Genomic DNA, 25,867 nt, shown 5'->3' on the forward strand with positions numbered 1-25,867 from the left:
GAGCTGGAGAAAGGGAACAAGAGTCTTCCCAGACACCCTGTATTCCTGGGTAAAGGGCTCTTTTCCCCTCCACTCCCATTACCACGGATGGCGAGTCACAAACTCAAATGCCTCCAGTGGCATATGACAGGGCATATAAATAAAGGAAATAGTCCAAGGATAAGAAGAACGCTCTTTTACATTCTTTTTCCCCTGTACTTTCAATGGAAACATGCAAGCAGAAAGACTTTTCTGTTTGCTACCAGTAAAACAACAGCCAAGCACAATGGTAACTGGCAACACATTCTCAGCCTCGGTGAGAAGACAACAGAACAGTTGGGAATGGTAGGGGAAGTGGAAAAGCAGAGCCTTGATCTTACAAAGAGAGAACAACAACTTAGCTCCAGCTTATGCTGCAAAGGAAATACCATGGACAAATCCTCCTTTTTCTTCCCCAAGAGAAACTAGAAATCTGGATTTTACATAAAATCTCCCAATCAATCATTAAACTGTTGGCAACAATTCCCAACTCTATTACTAAACACACTGTGCAAGACAATTATTTGCATCAAAACAATATTAACCATTGCTGAAGGGCTTGAAAAGTAAGCTACACGAGGGCAGGAATTTTTGTCTAGTACAAAGTTGATGCTCAATCAATACCTATTTGTTGAATGATAAATAAAAGCAGAGTTTCTGTAAGCCATGAATTTTCAACCCAAGAAAGAATATATGAAGAATTTCCCATAAAATAGGCTTTAGGGTTATGAGCCAAACTGCAAGTTAGGCCTAAAAGAGTTAACTCCAGCCAGCCATGTCAAGAGAGAAGGCATTCAATGTGGGTTTAACCCCACAACCTTCCCTATAACTTCTCCACCCCAGTATGTATAACTTTAGTATCCAAATTGTATGCTTTTACTCAATCTACATGTACCTTATCATAAGAAACATCATCAAACATCTCCCGGATCTGAGCAGGATTCTCCACAGGTGTAGACACAGGGTGTGAGGAATTTAAAGCATCTACCTCCATTGCATCAAAACATTTGCCAAAGAAATAATCTTCCTATTGAGACAGAAAAAAGAAAACAGCACCTATGATTTACATTTAGATAAAAAATGTCAAAGGTGGGACGTTTTATCTGAGGCAAGAAGTCCATACTTCACATTTTGGGGGCAACTTATTCCATATTTCCTAATATTTATGAAACAAAATAGAATTAATATAGTCTAAAAACCACCCAAGAAACAATGATTTTAGGTAAACATTATAGATTTTGTTCATCTTAAATACTTTAGAATAAAGAAAAATTCATATTAATCTAAAAACGAAACGATTATGCCTATAGCCAAACAGCAACAAAACAAGAAACTAAACTGCATAGTAATTTCAACATTTCCAATCATCGTCTGTACTGTTTTAGAGCAAAGATATTTACCTTTAAAAACATGTAACAAAAAGAAATGGAGAACCTTAACCAGCTTTATTAGAGCACATTAGCTCAATAGGATAATACGTATCCATAATCATTTTTATTACTATAGATAATGTAGAAACATAAGAAAATATTTATGATCCATTATAATGCAATATTGATATGTACTTTCTAATTATGTACACAGGCAGATGAAAATAGGCAGTAATAAATATTCACAAATGTATATTTTAAATAATGTATGTGGCAGATGAAAATAGGAATAAATATTTACAAATAATAGCATCATTGGAGTAGGATAAAAAAATTTTATATAAGTTTAATTTTGCTATATGTGATTTTCTCAAGTTAAACATGGTGATTTAAAAATTAAACCCTATAGCAGTTCCAAAGCAATAAATTTGTGACCCAGAAGCCTAGGTTGTTATACAATCAAATGTGCAGTTACCTTAAGTATAACTCATTTGATCTGGCAAGTAGGGTCCTATTGAGGTATCAGCAATCTATACCTAATAATTCTGCAATGAGCAACCTGAAGGTTGGGAAAACGAAATGGAACATTTAGGTTGCCATTATTTCTATTTCTTTGATATTAAGAAAGATAAAATTGGACAATTCACAAACAATCATAGATTCACAACTGAGTTTGTAAATAAGTCTTTGTGATATATCTTGAAAGTTCACTAGCATTTCTGCAACACGATTCATATCTAAACTGTCAAGGAAGTTATCAATGAAATCTTTTTATAAGTTCTATAATCAAAGATTAGTAAATATTTTCCAGCAATATTGAACAAAACAACAAATTAACCTAAAATGTAAAGGATAAATAATTACTTACAACTTTCAGTTCAGGATGGGTCACACTGACAGACACAAACTCCATAAATTTGGCAAATCCCTCATTTAGCCAAAGATCATTCCACCATTCCATAGTGACCAGGTTCCCAAACCACTAAAAACACAACATGTCTCAGTTTATTCACACATTTCCATGGAGACTGGATACCTATTATCTAGACTGGCAGCCATAAACAAAGACATTCAGAAAGAAGTATATTTTAGATGTCTAATATAAGTTTATGAATGTTAACGTATATTTACAGGACCAATATTTAATCAAGGTAAAAATAAAAAAACTGTCAACATGTATTATAAGACATAAAAACTAATGCTTTGGAGAAACAGTTTTTCTTATGAAAAAAAAAGACAGAGTAAAAATTATAATATATAAATAGCCTTATATATCCCATAAAAGCATTATAATCATAATTCATACTTTTTTAAAAGTGTGAGCGAGCTTATACCTGGTGGGCCAGTTCATGGGCCACAATCATTGTGATGCCAAGCTTACTTGATGCAGAAGACTTTTCCGCATCAAACAATAGAGCAGATTCTCTGTATGTTGTTAGTCCCCAGTTTTCCATAGCACCAGATTGAAAGTCGGGAATAGCAGCAAGATCTTGGGAAGGAAGTAATAGAATACATTACCAGTCTCAAAGCTACACATTCCCCCAAACACACTAATCTTCAGAACGGATAGGTATTTGAACCAGTTAACCGTGCATAATCATGGAACTCTAGACTGAAGAATCTTTCACGATGGAGAAAAAGAAGCTTAGTGACTCAGTGTCACTTTGCTATAAATGTGGCAAAGTCAGACTTGCAGCCCAGGCCTTTTTTTTTTTTTTTGGAAACAGGCTCTCACTCTATCACCCATACTGGAGTGCATTTGCGGTGACATAATTACACCTCACTGCAGCCTCAACCTCCCAAGCTCAGGTGATCCTCCCACTCAGCCTCCCAAGTAGCTGAGACTACAGGAGTGCACCTCCACACTCAGCTAATATTTTTATATTTCTTGTGGAAACAGGGTTTTACCATGTTGCCCAGGCTGGTCTCAAACTCCTGGGCTCAAGTAATCCACCTGCCCGGCCTCCCCAGGTGCTGACATTACAAGACATGAGCCAAAGTGCTGAGATTACAAGACATGAGCCACCGTGCCCGGCCTCTTCAGGCCTCTTGACTCCATTTCTAACCTTCTGATGAGGATATTGGAAATTGAAAAACTTAACAATTAAAATAATCCACTCTATTTTGAACGCCCAAGACCCACATATACCTAAAAAATCAAACATACAATAGTTTTAAGGGCTCATGGAAGAAAGAAAATGCAGATTGTCTTACACTATATACATTTATTCATTCAAAACAGTTTGTTGAGCATCCTCTGTGTTCCTGCCAAGCAGATGCCAGTAAGGAAAAATGTAGCCTCTTCCCTGTGCTGTCTGCCCACTAATAAAATCAGAAGGCAAAAGAGTCCCCATGCCATGTGCCTCAGGAACTCTATGAAGATCTGCCTTCTTCACTATCACTAGAAGTTACTGTACACATCAAGGGTGAGAAGATGCTCAGAAAGATCAACTGCAGGTTTGTCACTTGCTGGGGTTTTTGTGGCTTGAGGGGCTGCTGAGGTAACCACAGGGATACGCCAATTAAAATGACAAATCTATGACTGTGTTCATCAAACGTCATAACGTCATGTGTAGTATCTGTACAAAATCTCTACCTTGTTTGGGTAGGGGATACGGTATGTTGAAATAATCCTCATAAAAATCTAGAAGAGTCACCGCAGCATCCAGTGCATAATCTGCTTGATTTATCTTGTCTGGCACAGCGTATACAGAAACCTAAAGTGGAAGGCACAAGAAAGGAATTCAAATATCTTAAGTGGCTTCTCTCCACATTGTGTAGAAGACTGACATTAATGTCCTCATATTGTGGGATATGGTTGCCAATATTAAGGAAAATAAGTGGGAATTCCATTTCTTGCATTAATACTGACTATTCCTGATTAATCCCCCTTCTGAAAACAACAACAAATGCTAGATAACATATATAAAGTCTTCTTAAATGTGTTTATAAGATGGCAAATGAGAAAGCAAGATTTAGAGGCAAAAGTAAAATGACAGCTGGACCCTCTAATGTCAGGAGAGCACTGCAGCCAGCTTTAGCCCTGATGGCAGTAGCCCAACACAGCTGGACTTGAGCTTTGGTTCTTATGGCATTGAAGGACTCAGGAGTTAAAAGACCAAGTCCAGGGCCTGCCCAAAGTAGAAAGTCTACAGGACATACAACCCCTACGTAAAGCTAGTACCCAAAGGCCAGGCCTTTAATGTAAAGGTAAACTAGAAATAACTACCCTTTGTCAAGGAAACTACAAGTAAAGTGATCCCTGGACCAGTAAGTACTTCCAGACACTCTGCAAGAGCAAACACAATTTCTCTCTGGAATAATCCACTTTAGACTCAGGTAACATAAGCTCACAAACATAATTCATAATACAAGCAAGGAAACAAGATACCATAAGCAAGAGCCAGCAGAAAAAACAAACCACAAAATCAAATACACAAAGATTTCAGATAAAACAATTACCAGACACAGATATATAATATGTATGCTTAATGTGTTTACAGAAATGAAAGAAAAATAATAGTATAGATTAGACATTATTAAAATAATCATTTCTAAGAGATTCAGATAAGTGGCAAAACAAGGGGCAGGTGTTTTTGCTGATTAGTTTCACTGCTGAATTAAGAATGTTCCCTTCATCCGAGTCTCAAGCGTCACCTTCAAATCCCCAGGTAAGTAAAGATACCTCCACAAGAATAAGAAATCTCAGCACTAGAGGAACCCAAAGCAATTCAGCAGGGAATCCCCATCTACTCAGACCTCAGTAAAATCCAGCACAAATACATAAGGTATCTTCAAACAAAGCATCCCTTCCTCCCCTCAGAAAAACCAGCTTGCATTCCTAGCTATGGCACATGGTTGTATTGGTTGACCACTATGCAATGGTACCCAAATGAGGAACAAGTGTGCCTTGAAACAAGATTTTTCTCTCCAGCATTCCAGTGTTACCTGGCCCAAAACCTCTGGCCATTCCAAGCAGGTTGCTCTATCTTCCTTACTATAGCCAGAAATCCCCTGCCAGATAGTAACATTTACTTCCAAACTGCAGAAAGCCATAACCAGAAACAACCTTATAGGCCATTGCAGGATCTAATCCAAGTTATACCTTCCAAAGAAGTAAATACTAAGTTCCAGAGAGAATAGGGCCAAGGTCAGAGAGTCAGTGAAGTGACTGCGGTAAAGCCAGGATCACGACTCAGGCCAGGCCACACTCTCTCCACGTTGTTGTTATTAGAACCTCACTATACAAACGAGCATCCATGACAACAGGCTAGCCAAACATCCCGGTTTGCCTGAGATTGAGGAGGTTCCCAGGATGCAGGACTTCCAGGATTTCGTTATTTGGTTTTGTCTTTGTTTGTTTGTTTAGAGACATGGTTTTGCTCTGTTGCCCAGGCTGGAGTGCACAATCATACCTCATTGAAGCCTCAAACTCCTGGGCTCAAGGGATCCTCCCACCTCAGCCTCCCTAGTAGCTAAGACTAGTAGCAGGCACAAGGAACCATGCTTGGCCAATTATTTTATTTTTACAGAGACAGGTTCTCACTGTGTTGTCTGGGCTGGTCTCAAACCTCTGGCCTCAAGTGATTCTTCCATGTCAGCCTCCCAAATTGTTGGGTTTATGTTGGGTTTACAGGCACAAACCACTGTGCTCAGCCAGACTTCCAGTTTTAAAACCAGTTCCAGGCCGGGCGCGGTGGCTCAAGCCTGTAATCCCAGCACTTTGGGAGGCCGAGACGGGTGGATCACGAGGTCAGGAGATCAAGACCATCCTGGCTAACATGGTGAAACCCCGTCTCTACTAAAAAACAAAAAACTAGCTGGGCGTGGTGGCGGGCGCCTGTATTCCCAGCTACTCGGGAGGCTGAGGCAGGAGAATGGCATAAACCCAGGAGGCAGAGCTTGCAGTGAGCTGAGATCCAGCCACTGTACTCCAGCCTGGGCCACAGAGTAAGACTCTGTCTCAAAAAAAAAAAAAAAAAAAAAAACCAGTTCCAGGCAAACCAGAACAAGTTGGTCACCATATGTGACAATCACAGACTCACCTTGACTCCACTCTTGGTTATCTTGCTGACAGACTCAAAATCTGAAATAATGAAGGCCACCAGATAGGTGCTCATCTTCACAGTGACATCAAAATGGTCTTCTATGAGTCCTTCAGCAACAGTCACAGATTTCACCTAAAATCAGAATAATTCAAATTATCAAGTAATCCAATTATGTAATACACTGAACTTGAGAAATTTCCTAATTATCAGACATAATATTAAAAGTATATCAATCCCAGCACTTGGGGAGTCCGAGGTAGGCAGATTGCTTGAGCTCAGGAGTTTGCCACCAGCCTGGGCAAGATGATGAAATCTTATCTCTACAAAAAAAAAAAATACAAAAATTAGCCCTGCTGGTGGTGCGTGCCTGTAGTCACAGCTACTGGGGAGGCTGAGGTGGGAGGATGCCTTAAGCCTGGGAGGTGGAGGTTGCAGTGAGCCAAGATTGAGCCACTGTACTCCTGCCTGGGTGACAGAGGCAGACCTTGTCTAATGACGCTTCTATAATTACTTTAAAAGTTATCTTTCTGATACCTAATTATAATTTAGATATTAAGGTCCAACAGTTCTACTCAATTTCTTTTTTATTGAGATATAATTCATATACCACAAAACTTACCATTTTGAAGTTTACAATTCAGTGGCTCTTAATGTAATCATAAAGTTGTGCAACTATCAATATTCAGTTTCTTTTAATAATTCAGATGGTTGCAAACAGACTAATATTTGGCATATGTGGATTGATAACCCGGATGAGACGAAGCAAAACCGAGATTGTGAGTTTTGCGAAGATATGGCTGATCTATTTGTCCTTAAATACAGGTTTGAGAATTATCTGGCAATGCAATGTCAAGCTGTTGAGCATATACGCAACGGGGAAAATATATAACCCTGTAGTACTTAAAAGAGCTTCTGTTCTTCTGTATAATTGAAAGTAACCTATTCCTGGGCATGCTCTTGCAAAGCTTCTTCCAAACTTAGATTTGCTTCATTGGAATCACCTTTTTAAGTGCAATCAGAGAGTAAAGGTGGGGTATGGTTGATGGAGGTACAGTCTTAGAGGTCTGCACCTAAAGAAGAAAGTCTAACACCTCAGCAATAAAAAGCACGGAGATGAGACCTTGGAAAAAGAACCAGCCAGAATTAGCCAGGTGAAACCACAGTCACGGGCATTTTTCCTGTAATCCTATACTCACCTCTATTGCTCTGCCCTCATCTTTTTTTGTTTGTTTGTTTTGAGAGATAGGGTCTTGCTATGTTGCCCCAGCTGGTCTTGGACTCCTGACCTCAAGAAATCCTCTTCTGCCTCCCAAAGTGTTGTAATGTATGGTTGTAATCCTTTACAACCATAAGCCACCTCACCTGGCCCTCATCCTTCTTAACACCCATCAGCCACCAACTTCTGGTCACCATTTGATCATTCAAACCAACTCTGTTAGCCAGCCTAGGATTACTCATAAAGGATCCCAAATCATCTTTTCTTTTTAAATGCATTCTGCTTGTGCCTACCCACAACAAAAATTTCCTTTTTTTTTTAATTTTTTTTTTTTTTGAGATGGGGTCTCACTCTATCACCCAGGCTGGAGTGCAATGGTGTTATCTCGGTTCACTGCAACCTCCACCTCCCGAGTTCAAGCAACTCTCCTGCCTCAGCTTCCTGAGTAGCTAAGATTACAGACATGTGCCACCAAGCCCAACTAATTTTGTATTTTTAGTAGAGACAGGGTTTTACCATGTTGGCCAGGCTGACCTCAGGTGATCCACCTGCCTTAGCCTCCCAAAGTGCTGGATTACAGTCATGAGCCACCACACCTGGCCAAAAATTTCCATTCTCGAGTTGTGTTAATTAGTAGGAAAATAACCTGATTAAATTAATTCAAATTTAAACGTGATTAATTTCTGCCCCATGCCCAAAAGCTGCAATGTCCCAATGGTATATATTTTGTTTTTCTGGTCTCCAAAAAGATGTTTTGAGACCCCATTGTTTTCCCCTGAGCTCAATATCTGCAGCCTGAGGTCAGGCTACTCATATTAGATTTCTGTTAGTGAGAGACGTTTCTGTCCAAAGGGACAACATTGCATTAGAGGTTTTCCTATCCTCAAAAAAAAAAAGAAGTTTTCCTATCTTCAATAAGTGGATCCTGGATATCCATGGATTTAGACTGTAGCATCTTCCTGGAGCCTGGAGCTTTCTGAAAGCCTACAAATTTCTCCACTAATCCTGTTTGGTCCTTCAGTCTCTCTCCTGTCTCCTTCCCATCCCTGATCCTTTATTCTCCTAGAATTTTGATTCACCAATTAAAGAACTCACTTCTGTCCCAGGGAGTCATGCCACAATACTGGGGGAGAGGACTATATTCTGAAAAAGCACATCCTGTATCTTAAATTTATATTAGGAAAATAGCATAATTGTTTATTGTCTTTTCATACACAAGAGTGGGAGTGAGGACAAAAGTTCTTGGCTGGTAGGAAAATTTGCAGAAGAGTGGTTTGCACAGAGGATAGCCCTCTGGCGGGGGGTGGGAAATCCGAATCTTGTTTGAGGAAGGCATCCTTATGGTATGAAGGCAGGTAGGTATAGAGTTTTAAGGTTGAGAAGCACCATACTAGAGGTCAGTCTGTGGCTCTTGGTATCTCTCCATGCTACGATACTGCTTCCCCAGTCAGCACAGGGACAAAGTTGTTCATCCCTCAACTCTAGGCAAAGCCTACTCTACCCTGAGTCTCATCTCCAGTGAGTTTCTCTGAACAAAGGATGTGCTTCCAGGAGGTGTTATATACCAGCTGCAGAATGACAGCCCAGCTGATGCTTTTCTAAACTACCAGAATCAAAGGATAATGGCACTTACTGAACAGTTTTATTCATTTGGCATGGTCATCTTCTAGCCACTTTTAAAAATCAGAGGGAATGCTGTCCACATCTGCATTGAGATTGGAGAATAATGATTTCTCTTGGGAAGCTAAGCTATCTATCATGACTTACCTTCAGCACCATAACATTCGGAAAAGATTACTTTTATTCTCTTTTTCTGTCCGCCCAATTTTGTACATTCAGTTACAAATTATATAGTGAATATTACTATATAGTATATGTAAATTATAGAAAATAACTATATGCTAAAAATATGGCCTGACAAAGCATTACCTTTAAAATCATTTTAAAAGATCATATGAGCAAATGAGGGTGAAAGTGCTTTTTGAAGGGCACTACTATTTAAACCTGACCTGAATTTCTTATACCACTTCCCTCCTGTCAGCATGTATAACATGGAATGGCACTGTTACTGAAATCTTGCATTTTTAGGGGCAATTTTTACTTTGATTACATATAACTGTGGCTTGAAACAAAAGCACAGGTTGTAAATGAAAAGTTAGTAATGATCTGCCAGGCAATAAAACAAAACAAGTGACCCAATGTGGACTGTCACTGGGGTAATGCAAGTCACAGAGAATCAGTAGATTTTCCGGTAGAAAATACACAGGAGTGCAGACTCACCAGTGGCATATTGGAGATGGCTAGGTGCCTTGGCTCTCTTCTAATTTTGATTGAGAAACTTGCTTTGAAGGCAGGTTCATCAAAGCAGGGAAAGGCCATTCTAGCTGCAGTGGGTTCAAATTGTGTTGATGCAAGTATCCTAAAATTAAGGCAAGTGAAATAAAAATTGAGCATGAAGCACCAGGAACTCTAAAACAGGTGTTGGCTTTATAATTCCTAAAGTTACTATAAGATTGATGGATTTTACTACTAAAAAATATTTTACATCACAAAAGCTATCATAAACTAAGTTAAAAGACAAGTTAGACTGGGCATGGTCATGGTGGCTCACGCCTGTAGTCCTAACACATTTTTGGGAGGCTGAGGTGGGAGGATTACTTGAGCCCAGGAGTGTGAGACCAACCTGGGCAACACAGTAAAACCCCATCTCTACCAAAACTACAAAAATTAGCCAGGCATGGTGGTGCACACCTGTAGTCCCAGCTACTCGGGAGGCAGAGGTGAGAGGATGGTTGGAGCCCATGAGGCAGAAGTTTCAGTGACCTGAGATTGCGTCGTTGCACTCCAGCCTGGGCAACAGAACCAGACCCTGTCTCCAAAAAAAAGTTTCTAAAAAAAGTAAAAAACTGGGAAAATTCATTTAAGAAGTATGCGACGAAGACTTAATAGCCTTAACAGATAGTGAGATCCTAAAAATGTGTAAAAGAATACCCAATGGTGGCTCATACCTGTAACCTCAGCACTTTGAGAGGCCAAGGTGGGCGGATCACGAGGACAGGAGTTCGAGACCACCCTGGCCAACATGGTGAAACCCCATCTCTACTAAAAATACAAAAATTAGCCAGGCATGGTAGTGCGCATCTGTAATCTCAGCTACTCAGGAGGCTGAGGCAGGAGAATCGCTTGAAACCGGGAGGCGGAGGTTGCAGTGAGCCAAGTTCGTGCCATTGCACTCCAGCCTGGGTGACAGAGCAAGACTCCACCTCAAAAAATAAAATAAAGTAAAATAAAACAAAATAAAAAAGAATCCCCAACAACCAAGGAAATGAAATAAAAAAGAATCGCCAACAACCAAGGGAATCTCGGGCAAAGTCAAAGATCATAAACAGGCAACTCATAAAAGAACCTTCAAATCATTAACAAACATATCAAAAGCTGCTCAACTTCCTTAATCAAAGTTATGTAAATTAAAAAGAGATATCATTTGGGGGCCTTTTTTGCTCTAAAAAGACTGCCAATATACAGTATTGATGAGAGGTAAGAAAAAATGACAATGTTTATAAAAAAATTATAGGTTCTTTGGCTTACCAATTTTACTTCTAGGCAATTATCCTAAAGAAATAACTTACAAAGATATTCATCGAAGTGTTGTTGATACTGAAAAACTGGAAATAATTTCATTGCCATTCCCAAGGGATTAAAGATATTAACGTACAACTATGTATTTTAATAAAATCATTAAAATGATACCTAGTAATAGTCATTTATATAAAGCATCTTCCCAACATACTAATTTAAAAAATTTCCTTATAAAAGAGAAAATATAAGAATTCCATTTATATAAAATAACATATATGCATATCCAGAAAGAAGTCTGGGAGAATATTCCACTGAAATAGAAGTAGTAGTTAGTTCAGGAGGCTATGAGTGAAACAAATTTTACTTTTTTACCTTGATAGAATAAGATGGAATTTGAAAAATAAATTAGTATAATCTACTAACAAATAAAATTCCATTTTTAAACTTAGCATAAAATCTCTCTCAAATAAGTCTCCTCCTTAAAAACAGAACCAAAGCAAGGTGAGTAGAGATCTCTTAAAAAGTTTTAACTGAGCTAGAAGTATTTCCTCTAATAGGATGCTAATAGGATATGCTGAAGTCCTAACCTGCAGTATCTGTGCACAAGACCTTATTTAGACATAGGGTCTTTACAGGTATCATGGGGTGAAGAAGAGGCCACCAGGCTGGGTCCTACTCCGGTATGACCGGTTTCCTTATAAGACGATGGAGACTGGGACATAGGGAAACGGAATGGCCATGCCACTAACAGAGGGAGAGACTAGAACAATGCAGGTGCTAGGCATGGAGTGCCAGGGATCCACGGCCACCACTAGATGCTAGGAAGACACAAGGAAGGATTCTACCAGAGTCTGGAGGGAGCACGGGCCTGCTGACACCTTGATTTCAGACTTCTAGCCTGCAGACCTGACAGAGAATACATTTTGTTGTTTATAGCCACCCAGACTGTGGTACTTTGTTACAACAGCCCTAGGAAACTAATGCATAGGTCAGGAAAATTAAACATGTTTATTATGTCTCAGAAATCAGACTAAATAAACAAATAGATATTTGCTCTGATAAAGCTGGGGGAAAGAAAATTGGTTAAAATAGAATTTTAAAATGAGATTCAAAAAGCAAGGGAAAAAGCCATTTTTAACACTATAAAGAAGATGCAAAAGCAAAACTGAAGAAAAAGTTCAACAACAAAGGTAATTTTAAAAGACAATCAATCTGAAATAATGAATTTAGCATGGGCAGCACTTGCAGTTTAAAAGAAAAAGAGAAAAAAAAATACCTCAGTTCCCCTTCCTTGGTTCTGTAAGTGCTTTTGTAAAATCCGTGGAAAGTCTCCGAAAGATTGCCAGCATAGTGAATGACAACTGTGTACAGGAGCCCGACAAGGAGGGGCTCAGGAGCCAGCAGCGCGATTTGCTCCTGAGGAGGGTGTTCCAGGACCTGAAGCGGTTCTTCTGATAGCCTCTCTCCAGCTCCTTTCCTGAGGGTGGCCCTAGATATCTGCAGGTGGTGACTATGCAGGATGATGGTGCTGGTGGGCTGACTGGCTGTTATTTCTACTTCCGTGGTTCCCCAGAAGGTCAGCGTGGTAAGGTTTGCATGGATCAGGAGATCATAATGAACTGGGATGACATACTCAGGAAGTCGTATTTTATTCCAAGGAAATGGCATCCCATTACTACCTTTTGGAGATGCTTCACTGATCTGACACCATGAAGGAGTGGACACAGTTAAGAGAGCCAACAGTGAGGAAAGTAGAAATGACATGGTTGCAAGGGACCGTTTGAGGGACGGAAACACCATCTTCTTGCTCTAACTACCTAGTGGCACAAATGTACAAAAGCAAAAATATATGTCATTAAAATGTTATTGACATAGCAAAATTTCAGAATGTATCCACCCAGCATTCACAGAAATAGACATAAAATTCCAAAAGCACTAGTTCTTTTCCTCAAAGTAAAAGGACCTTCCCTATGTTATGGTTGCATATAAGAAAGATGTTTATCGTTAGCAACAATCATTAACACCTACTAGAGAGCATCATTTGATGTTCAAAGTTTAAATTAATTCAACCTGTCAGGGTTCTTGGTTGAAAGCAACTGAACAAGCTCTGGCTGATGTAGGCAGAAAAGGAATCATTAGGGGATCGTGAGTGGCTCACTAAATGGGTCACAGAGTTGCAGGACATTTGGGAAGCCAGGTTCATGAAACAAGCAAAACTGGAACCATATTAGAGGAACATCTGATCAAGCTACCACTCCCCATTGACACTGGACATTGGAGAAAGCCACCGTAATGCCCTGGAAATCAAATGGTGACACTGCGGCAGCCAACACTAAAACAAGGTCTCCACTGCCCCTGCGAGTACATGTAGCAGTAACCTTTAATAACTTCAGTGTCTTCCTCAAATTGTCATGCCAAAAGTTAATTACATATTTATTTAGCCAGGAAGAGCTTAAAGAGTTTAATTTTCCCAGTAGTTTGTGGCAAACGTTATCAATCACCTAGAATCTCTCTTACAATCATCCAAGTATGTGTTGAATGCCTGCTACACACAAGCAGTGTGCTGAGTCCTGAGTGGGACGAAACAATACACAAGACACCGGCCCCACCCTCAAGGATTTCAAAATATGGAAGGAGAGAAAACACGCACAGATAATAAAACACAATGTGGAAAGTGTGAGATATTTTTTAAATAATAATAAAAGGTGTTGGAAAGAATGAAATTAAATTTCCAAAGAGAGAGACTCTGGCTGCAGTGACTCCTTGGGATGCCTTCACACAAAAGCAGCATTTGACTGTGAAAGGATAGGTCAGATTTTGAAATGAAGGAGAGCATTAACAGCACCACAGGTAGAGCAAACCAGGGCAGGAGAGCTAAGGCACAAAGGGAGGACATATAGGCAGGTCAGGCAATCGATGTGGACAGAAGGGAACTCCCAGAGGACTTGATGGAGAATGGTTATATAAAGGCGGGGAGAGGAGTAATTCCAAGATTCTGCCAAGAACACGTGGAAGTCATGCTGCAGACCCTATTTTGCACTTAATTTTAAAGGCCATCAGACATATAAGCAATGTGAATATTAGGCTGGGCGTGGTGGCTCACGCCTGTAATCCCAACACTTTGGAAGGACAAGGTGGGCAGATCACAAAGTCAAGAGATCGAGACCATCCTGGCCAACATGGTGAAATCCCATCTCTACTAAAAATACAAAAATTAGCTAGGTGTGGTGGCGTGCACCTGTAGTCCCAGCTACTTGGGAGGCTGAGGCAGGAGAATCACTTGAACCCAGGAGGCAGACTTGCAGTGAGCCGAGATTGTGCCACTGCACTCCAGCCTGGCAACAGAGCAAGACTCTGTCTAAAAAAAAAAAAAAAGGCAATGTGAATTTTAAGGGAGTTGGCAATCCATACCCCAAGAATCAAACATAAGTTTTTATTTCTCTTACACAAACACACCTTTCTAATGAGTGTTTGCCAAGAGGGGCCCATACCAGCTGAATGCAAGTGATTGGCCCAAACTCCTCTTGCTCCAGTTGGGAAAAGTAGCAACCTTACAATGTGGATCCCTCAGAGTGTTCACAGTACACGGAATTCTCCCTCTCTGAGATGTCAAGTTTCTCAACTCTGGCTGTATATTAATGTAACCTAGGAAGCTTTTAAAGTTTTCAATGCCTGGGTCCTTACTGACAACAATTAAACTGGAATCTATGGTGATAGGATCAGGGTATGGTTTTATGGATTGTTTGATTACTCGTTTTGGGTTTTTGTTTTTTTTTTTTTAACTGTCCAGAGATTTTACTGAGAAGCCAAGATTGAAAAGCTCATCCCTGCCAAACCCTGGCTTTTCCCCTTCAACTCTATGTGATGGGATACTCATTCAAGGCAATGACTGAAGTGCCTCCCCTAACCCCTCACTTCCTTGCACCCTTTCCAAATGCACAGCTCAAGGGAATTCCCTTCTCCTCACCTCTGGAGCAATCTGGAGGCTAAACAGAGAGGATACCTACACAGTAGAGAGAGTCTTGGAAATCTCATAATCCCAGTTCAAAAGGCACCACCCAGGTGAGACAGGAAGTGTGAACAGGGAGAACATTTTTTTTTTTCCCTAGAAGTTGAGGAACTAGACAGTAAATGGAACTTGTGTTCTGCTTTCCATACGGCTGGCAGCAACAGCTTAATGAGCACTGCCCTTGCCCCAAGATGGGATCCAGAGGGCTCTGTGAAGGTGGCAGGTTCAAGCATGTAACGACTCTGGAAGTCCCGGAGACCTCTCCAACAGCCCCAGAGGAGATCTAGAAATTCCAGCTGGTTATGAGCTGACAGAAAGGCTGATGGGCTGCGGAAGAGGTTGGTACTGGGACCTTGTATCAGAGGCTTTGCAGGGTTGGGTCCATGAGGGGGCCAAAGAGAAACAGTTATGTCTCAAGGAGGATGCAGTGCATGAGTGGGGCTTGGTAAAAACTCCATGTAGTGAATAAAGGGCTTCACTGATAAATTATCTTATTAATCCCAAACAGTAGACGACACCCAAGATTCTGTGATCATGTTCCTGTGTTTGGCTCTTCCCCTGAAAAATTAGCTCTTGTTTGGCTTTGCTTCCAATAGTAAGTGTTCCAATTTGAAACATGGCATTTCATGGTTCTGGCTGGTCTCCTAGGGTCTGGTTTTACTAACAACTTTCTGAAAGGGATGCAGTTAAAAAAAAGAAAGCTCTCAAAAACAGTAGTCTACTCAATATAAGCAGCACTTCCCAAGAGAAGTACAATTCTCTTTGAAGTTACACCCCACTAACACTTAAAGGAATAGAAGCCAAAGAGGAAAAAGAACTAGTATTTACTAAGCTCTTCCAAAGCGCCAGGCACTTTACACATGCTTACTCTCTCTAATAGCCTATTATTCTCATTCAAGGTGGGGTAACTGAAGCAAAGACATTCATATAACTTTGCTAAGTTCACACAACTTGTTGGAATGCAGTCCAACAAGTTGGAATGTTGGAATGCAGTAAGTATAAACTCCCTGCTGTTTTAGCTTTACCAAGATCCTTTTTTTTTTTTTTGAGACGGAGTCTCGCTCTGTCTCCCAGGCTGGAGTGCAGTGGCGCGATCTTGACTCACTGCAACCTCTGCCTCCCCTCCTTTTATTGGGGCACTATACTATATGAAATAGATCATCAAGAAGTAATTGAGATTCTTCCAGAATTTCCTGAACAATGAAATTAACAAGCACTGTAGGTAAATAATAAAATGCTGAATTTGAAAAAAAAAAAAAAAAAGTACTAGAATGTTTCTCTTCAGGTACCACCTGAAAATGTGCTACTTATACTAATTCCAAATCCTCAGGGAAGAGACAACTGTGCCCAATTTTCAAGTTTTTTTGTTTTGTTTTGTTAATTGTTGACCATGTCAAGCGCATACTCTGGGTGTTTAATAGGAAACAGATAATTTCTTCCCGAACCTAGCTTACACAAAGAAATCCAAAAGCGTGAGGAAGTGTGTGCTCTTCCCCTTCCCCTCACGGAATTAACTTTGTAGGCCCACCTGGCCAGTGACGCACCCAGATAGGAAACTTTTAATTTGCGTCAACAGAGGTGCTTTATCTGAATAAAACCCAGTCAGAGCCAAAGGGAGAGAGAGAATTGCCGACCAGAAGAACGGGAGAAGCAGGGAGGGAAGTGACCTTATGGACACACACGGCCCGCGCTTCCCACCCCACCAGAGTCGTTAACCCAAAGCCTCTGGGTTTCTCTGGCAGCTATGGACAGGTGCCCTCCTCAGCCTGAGCCAGCCGCCCGCCCCACCCCGCCTTTTGGCCTCGCGCGGGCGTCGGTGGCCTGGAGGACTGGCAGGCAACCAGGCGCTACGCGGACCGCGGAGGGAGGCTCCCGCCGGCGGAATAGCGGAGAGACCCGCGGAGCAGGCGCGCCGGCCACGCGCCCGGAGGGACAGGGACCGGCAGGGGTGGGCCCGCCGCCGACCTGCCGGGTACTCCGCGGACTCGGGCCTAACCAGCGACTCCCCCGCCCTTCCCGCGCCCTGTCTCGCGCCCCGTCTCCCTCCTCCCGCGCCCAGTCTCTCTCAACCCGTGCCCCAAGCCCTCAGGCCCTCCCAGCTGGCTCAGGGAAGGGACGGGTGCCGCGCTCTCCTCCCGGCCCGCAGTCCCCTCCCCGCGGCTCGGGCGCGTTGTACCTGGGGGTCTGGGGCCGCCCTCACCCTTGCGCCGCCGCCGCCACCACCACCGCCGCCGCCGGCCTAGCAGCCCCGGGACCGAAAGTGAAAGTGGAGCCCGGGGAGCGGCAGGCGGGCTCGGAGAGGCGCTTTGGCCCGAACTCTAGCTGCAGGCGGGGAAGCCCCTGGCTAAGGCGGGAGCTGGGGAAAGGGTAAAACGGAGTGGAGCCGAGCGAGGGAGTCTGCAGCTCCCAGGAAGGGAATTTTGTAAATGAGCGCTGCACGGTATCAGGCGTGCGAAGTGCACGCCTTTCTTAACGCGGATCCGTGTGTGTGTGTGTGTGTGTGTGTGTGTGTGTGTGTGTGTGTGTGTGTGTGTGTGTGTGTGTGTGTGTGTGTGTGTGTGTGTGTGTGTGTGTGTGTGTGTGTGTGTGTGTGGTGTGTTTTAAGATGTTTTTTGGTTTTGCCTTTGTTTTTTGTTTTTTGGTTTTTTTTGCTTTGTTTTTTTGTTTTTCGTTGTTCAGCGTTGCCAGGTTTAGGCGAATGCAGGAAAGACCCAGTGCTCAAGCTGCGGATTTAGGGCAGGCAGGCGCTGACAAGTCCACTAAGCCTAGACGCGCTCGACGCCCATTGGACTCGCTGGGTGGCCGTCATCTCGCCCCTGCCAATGGGCTGAGAGCTCTTGGCCCGCCTCAGAAAGAAACACAAACCCAGAAGTACTCTGTTGTGGCAAAGTGCTGCACCCTCTGGGGCTTCGGTGGAGAATGACTACAGTGGGAGATGCTGTAGAGGAGAAGGGTGGGTTATAGGTGGCCCCCAGGACTTTCCTGCACTACCAAGGGCCACTGTACCCCAAGGATTAGCTGCTTCCCTCATCAACACGTTCCCTCTGATTTTTCAAAGTAAATGACCATTTCTTCACTCCCCTTAGAACAATTAAAGCTGAATAAAGTGGCCAAAAAGACCATCTTTAAACAGTTGAGGCTAAATGACGTAACAATCAAGAAAACACAAACATTAAAACACCAAATGCTACAAGTTTATTACTGAAAGGGGGTCCTGATCCAGACCCCAAGAGTGGGTTCTTGGATTTTGCGCAATAAAGAATTTGAGGGGAGTCCATGGAGTAAAGTGAAAGCAAGTAATTAAGAAACTAAAGGAATAAAAGAATGGCTACTCATAGGAAGAGCACCCCCAAGGGCTGTTGGTTGTCCGTTTTTAGGGTTATTTCTTGGATTGTATGCTGAACGGGGGGAATTATTCATGCCTCCCCTTTTTAGACCATAGAGGGTTACAATGGCATTTGTAAACTGTTATGGAGCTCGTGAGAGTGTAGCAGTGAGGACCAGAGGTCACTCTCATTGCCATCCTGGTTTTGGTGGGTTTTGGCCGGCTTCCTTATTGCAGCCTGTTTTATCAGCAAGGTCTTTATGACCTGTGCCTTGTGTCTACCTTCTATCTCATTCTGTGACTTAGAATGTCTAACTTCCTAGGAGTGTAGCCCAGTAGGTCTCAGCCTTATTTTACCCAGCTCCTATTCAAGATGGAGTTGCTCTGGTTCAAACGTCTCTGACAATTTGGTGAGTGGACCATGGCCCCAGTGGTAACAGGACCCTTTTCATGCGGTTCTCAGACTTTCTCCTCCCACTTCTTTATTGGCCTTCCCTTTGAGAACTTGGGATTCCAAGTCACTGGAACAGTATTTCTCTTTATTTTTTTCGATATTATGTTTCCGTTTGAAAAATATAATGTTTCGTACTGCCTATTCTCTCTAGTCAAGCACATTTTATAATATAAAGATTAACACCCTGTTCCAAGACTCAACTACGGTGGGATCCAGGGAAGGTTTTTCACTAAAATTCAACAAGAAATGAGGACTTTGAGATCTGGTAATTTCTGCATGTTCAGAATTTGACAGGAGGTATTAATGGATAGCATGTAGCCTCCAAGACCTCCAGACATCTCTGAGTGCTACCAGTTTACTCAAGATGAGACCTCTTTGTCCAGTAAATGTGTACATTTATTTGCTTTTGTATTTATATTTTTGAATATGATGGTTTTCCTTTTGCTTCTAGTAAAGTTTTTTGTTTGTTTGTGTGTCTTTTTAAATACATATTGAAAGTCCAGCTGGCAGAAGTGAATGCACCCAACAGGCTGGAGGTTAATACAGAAGACAGCTGAGGAGACAAACAGGACAATGCCCTGAATGGATGTGGGCAGAAAGCAGTTAAAGTGTGGGCAAGAAGAGAGCTGAGACCGCCACCCGCTCCACGCTGTTTCCCCAAAAGCTCACCCTGACTCAGACTTTAGCCTGTCATTCTGGCCATGATTGTGTCTTCAGAGTTGAAGTGCACTACAAAGAGCGATGAGCCAGAGGATTTGGCAGCATTCACTTCTAGTTTCAAAGCCCTAGCAGGGATGTAGAGGAGGCAGACCTTGGAGTAAGGACTTTAAGGAGTCCTAGTTCTAGAGCCTGTGAGATCAAAACAGCAAATTACCAAACTTAGAAATAGTTAGAAGGAGGGAAACAGAGAGAAAGATTACCTAGGTTTATTGATTCCCTACCAACTGTTAGATACTGCTAAATGCTAGCTGTACGTGCATGTGTGTGTTTATAATTTGATCTTTTCAGCAACCTTGTAATGTAGGTATTATGCTTTATAGATGAGAAAAATGAGACAGGTAGGCAATTTGCTCAGAGTCAAAGAGAAAATACACACTACTTCTACTCACATTGCATTGGCCAGAACAAGGAGGGGTTGGTAAACAGTAATAATATTGTGTACCATATAGTGTATGAGGGCTGGTTGGCCGGTTGAGCCCATCCATTGCAGAGGCTTCTCAGTGTCCTTAGTCTCAGAGGTGAGCCAGAGGAATGATAGAGGTCCTCCTCAGGCCTAGACCAATGACATACGTACCACTTTGAGCTATTACTGATCTACTTAAAAAATATTGAATTCTAGATATTGTCAAGTGATGTTCAATTTTGCTGTAATTGATTGATTCAGTTCTGCTTTCATTAGCTTTTAGTCAATTAATGTCAGCATTTGGCTCATTTCTTCTGTTTTGCTGCCAAAGGTGCTCCTATTTTAATCGTATTACCACTCTCCTTTTTGATGTAAAATCTCATCCAGAATCATGGTGTAGAAAACAGACAAAAGCAGGCCTGCTCTTATTAAACAGGGCAGCTCCACCCAGTCAGCCTTGCCCACTGCTACCCAGCCCCTCCACACACAGTGTGGTCCTTGAGACTCTTCCGTAGGCTCCCAGGGCCTTAGAACTGAATTTTTTTAAATGCCAATTTAAAAAAGAATAATAATGCCGCTCATTCTTGATATTCTTGATAAAGAGGATGACTTTTTCCCCCCCTGTGCCAAGTTGCAGAGCAGGCCTGCTTAACAACAGCAATACCATCTCATTAATAATCAGAAACAGGGAAGATGGTGTAGATGCCATGTTAAAGACTGTTCCGAAGCAGGCCACTGAGCTCATATCAAATAATAAAGTCCTCTGAAATGTGGCAGCTTGAAAGCATTTACATATCATCTATCTCATGGAATCCTCACATTGTACTTATGCAGGTGGCTAGTAGCTCCATTTTTCTAGAATGAGGAAACAGGATTAGAGATGTGAAGTGACCTACCAGGGGCCATATGGAAAAAGCCTGGCTTAAAGTGAAGCCAGTTCAAAGGACAGCAGGGCTGATGGAAACAGAGAATACCTCCACTAAAGCCCTCAGCTCCAGCTGTCCTGAGCAAACCCTGTCCTTAGACTTTCCATTCAAGAGGACCAATGCTCTCCTTTTTTATTTAGCCAGTTGGAGACAGTCTTCAGAGAGAGTCCTGTATTATCATATGACAGATGACTATGGGAGGGAGAAATGTATGCCAGACTCTGTAGGAACAACTCAAGCAAGTTGAGTGACCGTAGCTGCCCTTGAACTTCTAGAACTGTGGATCCTGAAGAACATTCTAGGTGCCACGAGGACTGATCACATGTTTCCAATTTTCCCTCCCTCAGGCATTTGTTTCACAAGATACTGCTGCCTAAGGTAACCTGAGCATGTTTCCAGTTCTTGTAGCCTTACAGAACCCAGGGAATCCACCGTCTCCGTCTTTCCTCAGTAGGTGACAGGGCCCATCTCACTGCTCTCTAGCCAGTCTTCTCTATTCCTGTTGCTTTTTCCTTTGCTCGTGTCAACAAGGAGGTAAGTCACCATGACATATTTCTTAAATTTGTATTTCTTTCATCACTAATGAGACTGAACACATGCACTGAACATATATTAATTCGCTGTTTTTGCTTTGTGTTTTCTCTTTTGAGAATTATATGTTTATGTTTCTTGTCCATTTACTGGAGAATCACGATTCAGTTATATAAAAATTATCTATAACACAAGAGAAAGCAATGAAATTTCTTTAAAATGCAAAATGTCACAATCAGTAAAGCTCTACTATTTCAAAGAAAACCCACAGATGTGTCTATAAATCATGTCAATTTTTTAAAAATCCAGATCTATACCTGTTATGGTGAGTCATTTGAAATGTCAGAATTTACTAGATAGAATTTACTAGATGTGTCAATCTGAACACACTAAAGCAAACCTTCGTTTAGGAGGCTTTATTTTATTTATGGCTCCCTCTGCCACAGCTATTTCACGAAGAAAGAATGAAATATCCAGCCAGGAGTGAACATGATCTTTGCATATGCCTAAAGGAACGATAAAAATATTGGGATGAAAAATAGGTAGATTTCTTTATGGTTATTTTTTGAAGGACCATGGCGTTATGCTACTAAATAGTGGTCTTGCCTTAGCTATGATCAATATCCGTTGCAATAACTAAACATGGGAAAAATAACTTTTTTAAACCTTAGTTTCTAGAGGGTTAGTGGATTTTATTATATTGAAATTAAATGAGCTATGATACAAAGGAGAAAAGGAAAGAAACGAATAACTTTCTCGATGAAGTTCTGTAAAGTATACACAATTGGGGCCTGAAAAGAGAAACTCATTTATGCTCATCCATACATGGCAGTGTGAAATTGACAGAGTTTGGCTTAAGTGAAGTCTGTGGTTCTAGGAATGCTTGCAATTTATTGGAAAATTAGATTGTAATTACGGAAGAAATGACTCAAATGGTCTTCAGGTCACCACAGCTTTTCTTTTTTTTTCCTTTCCCAACTCTTCCTAAGAGACACTTCTCCTTATCTCAATTAAAATTATGGGTTTGAACTAAGTGGTGGGAAGTGGAAGAAAGAGACAATATCTTACCCCTATAAATCTACAACACTCCCTTGGCTACCCTGGTGCTTAGAAATGCTGACTTTATCTGTCCTTAAGAAGCTGTCTAGACCATAGGAGGAACCCTTGGTTTTATTTACAAAGCTATCTAAAGGATGAACAAATCAAGTGTTTAGAGGTCCTTTGAGATAAAGAAATACTAGTTATCAAATTGAAGAGAAGGGCAACAGTTTAGGCATAAACATTTTAAAATGCAAGATAATCTAAGCCTTTGTAAAATTTTAAGAGTAGTCTTATAGGCAGGTTTAGGGAAATAATTAAAAAGACCTCTAGGCCAGGAACAGTGGCTCACACCTGTAATCCCAGCACTTTGGGAGGCCAAGGCAGACAGATCATGAGGTCAGGAGATCGAGACCATCCTGGCCAACATGGTGAAACCTCATCTCTACTAAAATACAGAAAATTAGCCTGGCGTGGTGGTGCATGCCTGTAGTCCCAGCTGCTTGGGAGGCTGAAGCAGGGGAATTGCTTGAACCCAGGAGGCGGACGTTGCAGTGAACCAAGATTGTGCCACTGCACTCCAGCCTGGCGACAGAGCAAGACTCCATCTCAAAAAAAAAAAAAAAAAAAAAAAAAAATATATATATATATATATATATATGACCTCTATGCTAAAAACAAGTTTTGATCACTCATCTGGACTTGTTTGGCTCCAAGGGTTATTCTGTAAGTTTTGTTTTTCCAAGCAGAGACTCTCATTTAACTACATGACTGTGGTGGCAGACACTCCTAGTAGCCCACCCAAAATCCTCTCACCTTTTCTTCTTTACTAACAGATGCTGATTTGTTTATGCATACCTCAGCAAAATACCTAGATAAAATACCCAGCCTCCCCTACATACTCCATTTCAGGTGACTGTGTTATTATTTTGTCTTATCCATTCAGATGTAGGTAGAAGTTTCTTCATAGAAATATCCAGAAAAGCCTTTTTTTAAAAGTAGAGAATCAGCTGAAATCCACCTTTGTTCTTCACTCACTGTCCTGTAACACAGATACCTGGAGATGGAGCAGGCATCTTACAACCATGAGGATGAAATCCACTCACTAAGAATGCTAGAATAGGAAGACAGAAGGAACCCCATCCCCACTGACATCTTGGCACTGCCTCGCAAGCCCTGGACTGCCTGCATAAGGCATCTTCATACATGAGGAAAATAAACACCTTACCTTACTTGTTTAACAAACTGTAGTCAGCCTTCTGTTATCTCCAGCTAAAAGAAATTCTAAAAGATAGCATTACAGATCAAGCCATAAAGAGATAATTCATTTCAAATATGTGTTCTCATGTGATAATTTTTTTTAGTGAATCCAACTGTTATGGTATTTGTTTACAAAGTTTTCCTCATCACCTTTTACTATCTTGTCTAAGAAAATGGCCCATTTCCTTCCCTTGGAGGAAACAGTGTCTCTTATTGTTAATTGTATTAGTTATCTATTATTGTATATCAATAATATGACATATCAACTTAAAACAACACATTTATTAACTCACAGTTTCTGTCGGTTGGGAGTTTCTGTGGGCTGCAATCAAGGTGATGACTGGAGCTGCGGTCTCATCTGAGGCCCAGCAGAAGGGAAGGATCTACTTCTAAGCTCACATAATTGTTCCAGCATTCAGTTCCTTATTGACCGTCGGATTGAGAACCTCAGTGTTTTGCTGATTATTGTCTGGAGGCTTCTCTAAGATATGACTAGTTCCTTGCCATATCCTATGGGTTAGAAGCAAGTCACAGGTTTCTCTCACACTCAAAGAAAGGAAATTATGCAAGAGAATGAATACCAGGAGGCAAGGATCATGGAGGCAACTTAGATTACATCTGCCACATTAATGTTACTGCACATTGAGGGTATTTCTATTATTATAATCTTAGGATTTGCATAGTCTGTGTTCTTGAGGCAGGGAAGGAGACATATATCAAGAAAATAACTGGTGGCTGGATAATTGGGAAGAAATTACAGAAGTGACTAGATTCTAGAGATTAGAAAGATTTCGTTCTTCATTGAGCTGAAAATAGGAATATCTCCCAAATAAGGAGATATTCATGAGAAATTAATGATGGCTGAAACTTTCCCTGATGGAAAAATGAATTAGCTTCTGCTCACCAGAAGAAGTGATGCCAAATTCAGGAGAAAGAAGGCAGCCAACATCCTGACCAACAAAGAGACCAAGGCCCGATAACTGGATTTGAATATCGGTGAAGAACATGATTAAAGGTAGAAAGAGCCTTTACAGTCTGGAGAAAATAGTATAGGCCCAATGGAAGCCCAAAGTCGAAGAGACTTTTAACAGAAAGACAAAGGAAAAGGCGTCCTTGGGACTAGGGGTCTGAGCAAGAGCTGAGAAGGCCTGAGAGCCACAGAGAAGCACTACAGATATAGCTGAGTTATCCGGGCCTAGCACCAAATATTCTAGAAAGACCCAAAGTACTAACCAGCTCTGACAGCAAGACCAGCCCATCTCTACCTCTGCAGAAGTTTGAGAATCTTTGGCTCATTTTTATTACCTAACTCCCAATCCAGCAGGACTAAGAGAAGGGAACGAGACCAAGACTGAGTGGTTGGATCAGCCAAAGATGTCAAAATTCAACTTCAGTTAAATTAGCAAGAATTCTGGGCTTTTTTGTTTCTGTAGCATTGTGTTAGATTTGGTTTTTTCCTTGGTTTTCCAATCCTGGTGGTAGATCGCTAAACTTTTATAAAATCTGTGTGAGTTTAGCATTCTGACTGTTCCCATTCTAAAAGATGAAAATAGAAAACTCAAAGTAAAAGTTTATATCACTCATTTGATCTTTGTAAATGCACTGCTAAATAAAACACCCAAACTATTAAGGTGGTGGGTTTGTTTGTTTGCTTGCTTGTTTGTTTGAGATAGGGTTTCGCTCTTGTTGCCCAGGCTAGAGTGCAATGGTGTGATCTCGGCTCACTGCAACCTCTGCCTCCCATGTTCAAGCGATTCTCCTGCCTCAGCCTCCGGAGTAGCTGGGAATACAGGCATGTGCCACCATGCCTGGTTAATTTTGTATTTTTAGTAGAGATGGGACTTCTTCATGTTGGTCAGGCTGGTCTTGAGCTCCTGACCTCAAATTATCCGCCTGCCTCAGCCTCCCAAAGTGCTGGGATTACAGGCACGCCCAGTCATTAAGGTGTTTTTAATTCTTTTTTTTTTCTT

General features: G+C 41.5%; 1 protein-coding gene and 1 long non-coding RNA gene across 6 annotated transcripts in view; one reads left to right on the plus strand and one right to left on the minus strand.

The window, feature by feature from the left end:
• ERAP1 (endoplasmic reticulum aminopeptidase 1) overlaps positions 1-17,508 on the minus strand; it is a 33,699-nt gene extending 16,191 nt beyond the window's left edge. For 2 of the 5 annotated variants that reach the window (XM_045394844.2, XM_073993894.1), the window contains exons 1-8: positions 17,441-17,508; positions 12,508-13,048; positions 9,933-10,071; positions 6,434-6,568; positions 3,985-4,105; positions 2,723-2,877; positions 2,257-2,370; positions 914-1,045 (exon numbers count right to left, since the gene is read on the minus strand). In XM_045394844.2, the coding sequence (XP_045250779.2) occupies positions 914-1,045; positions 2,257-2,370; positions 2,723-2,877; positions 3,985-4,105; positions 6,434-6,568; positions 9,933-10,071; positions 12,508-13,031 (1,320 nt within the window). In that variant the 5' untranslated portion in view covers positions 13,032-13,048; positions 17,441-17,508. Of the gene's footprint in view, positions 1-913; positions 1,046-2,256; positions 2,371-2,722; positions 2,878-3,984; positions 4,106-6,433; positions 6,569-9,932; positions 10,072-12,507; positions 13,049-17,416 lie in introns of all 5 variants that reach the window. The other 3 variants (XM_005557427.4, XM_045394846.3, XM_065546502.1) reach the window with 2 other exon arrangements.
• A 3,907-nt stretch (positions 17,509-21,415) lies between these two features.
• LOC141407025 (uncharacterized) lies at positions 21,416-25,527 on the plus strand. The gene is made up of 2 exons (XR_012413944.1): positions 21,416-21,602; positions 24,193-25,527. It is a non-coding gene; the product is annotated as an uncharacterized lncRNA (long non-coding RNA).
• The last annotated feature ends 340 nt before the right edge of the window (positions 25,528-25,867 follow it).

Source organism: Macaca fascicularis, chromosome 6, assembly GCF_037993035.2.
Source record: "Macaca fascicularis isolate 582-1 chromosome 6, T2T-MFA8v1.1".
NCBI classification, from domain to species: Eukaryota; Metazoa; Chordata; class Mammalia; order Primates; family Cercopithecidae; genus Macaca; species Macaca fascicularis.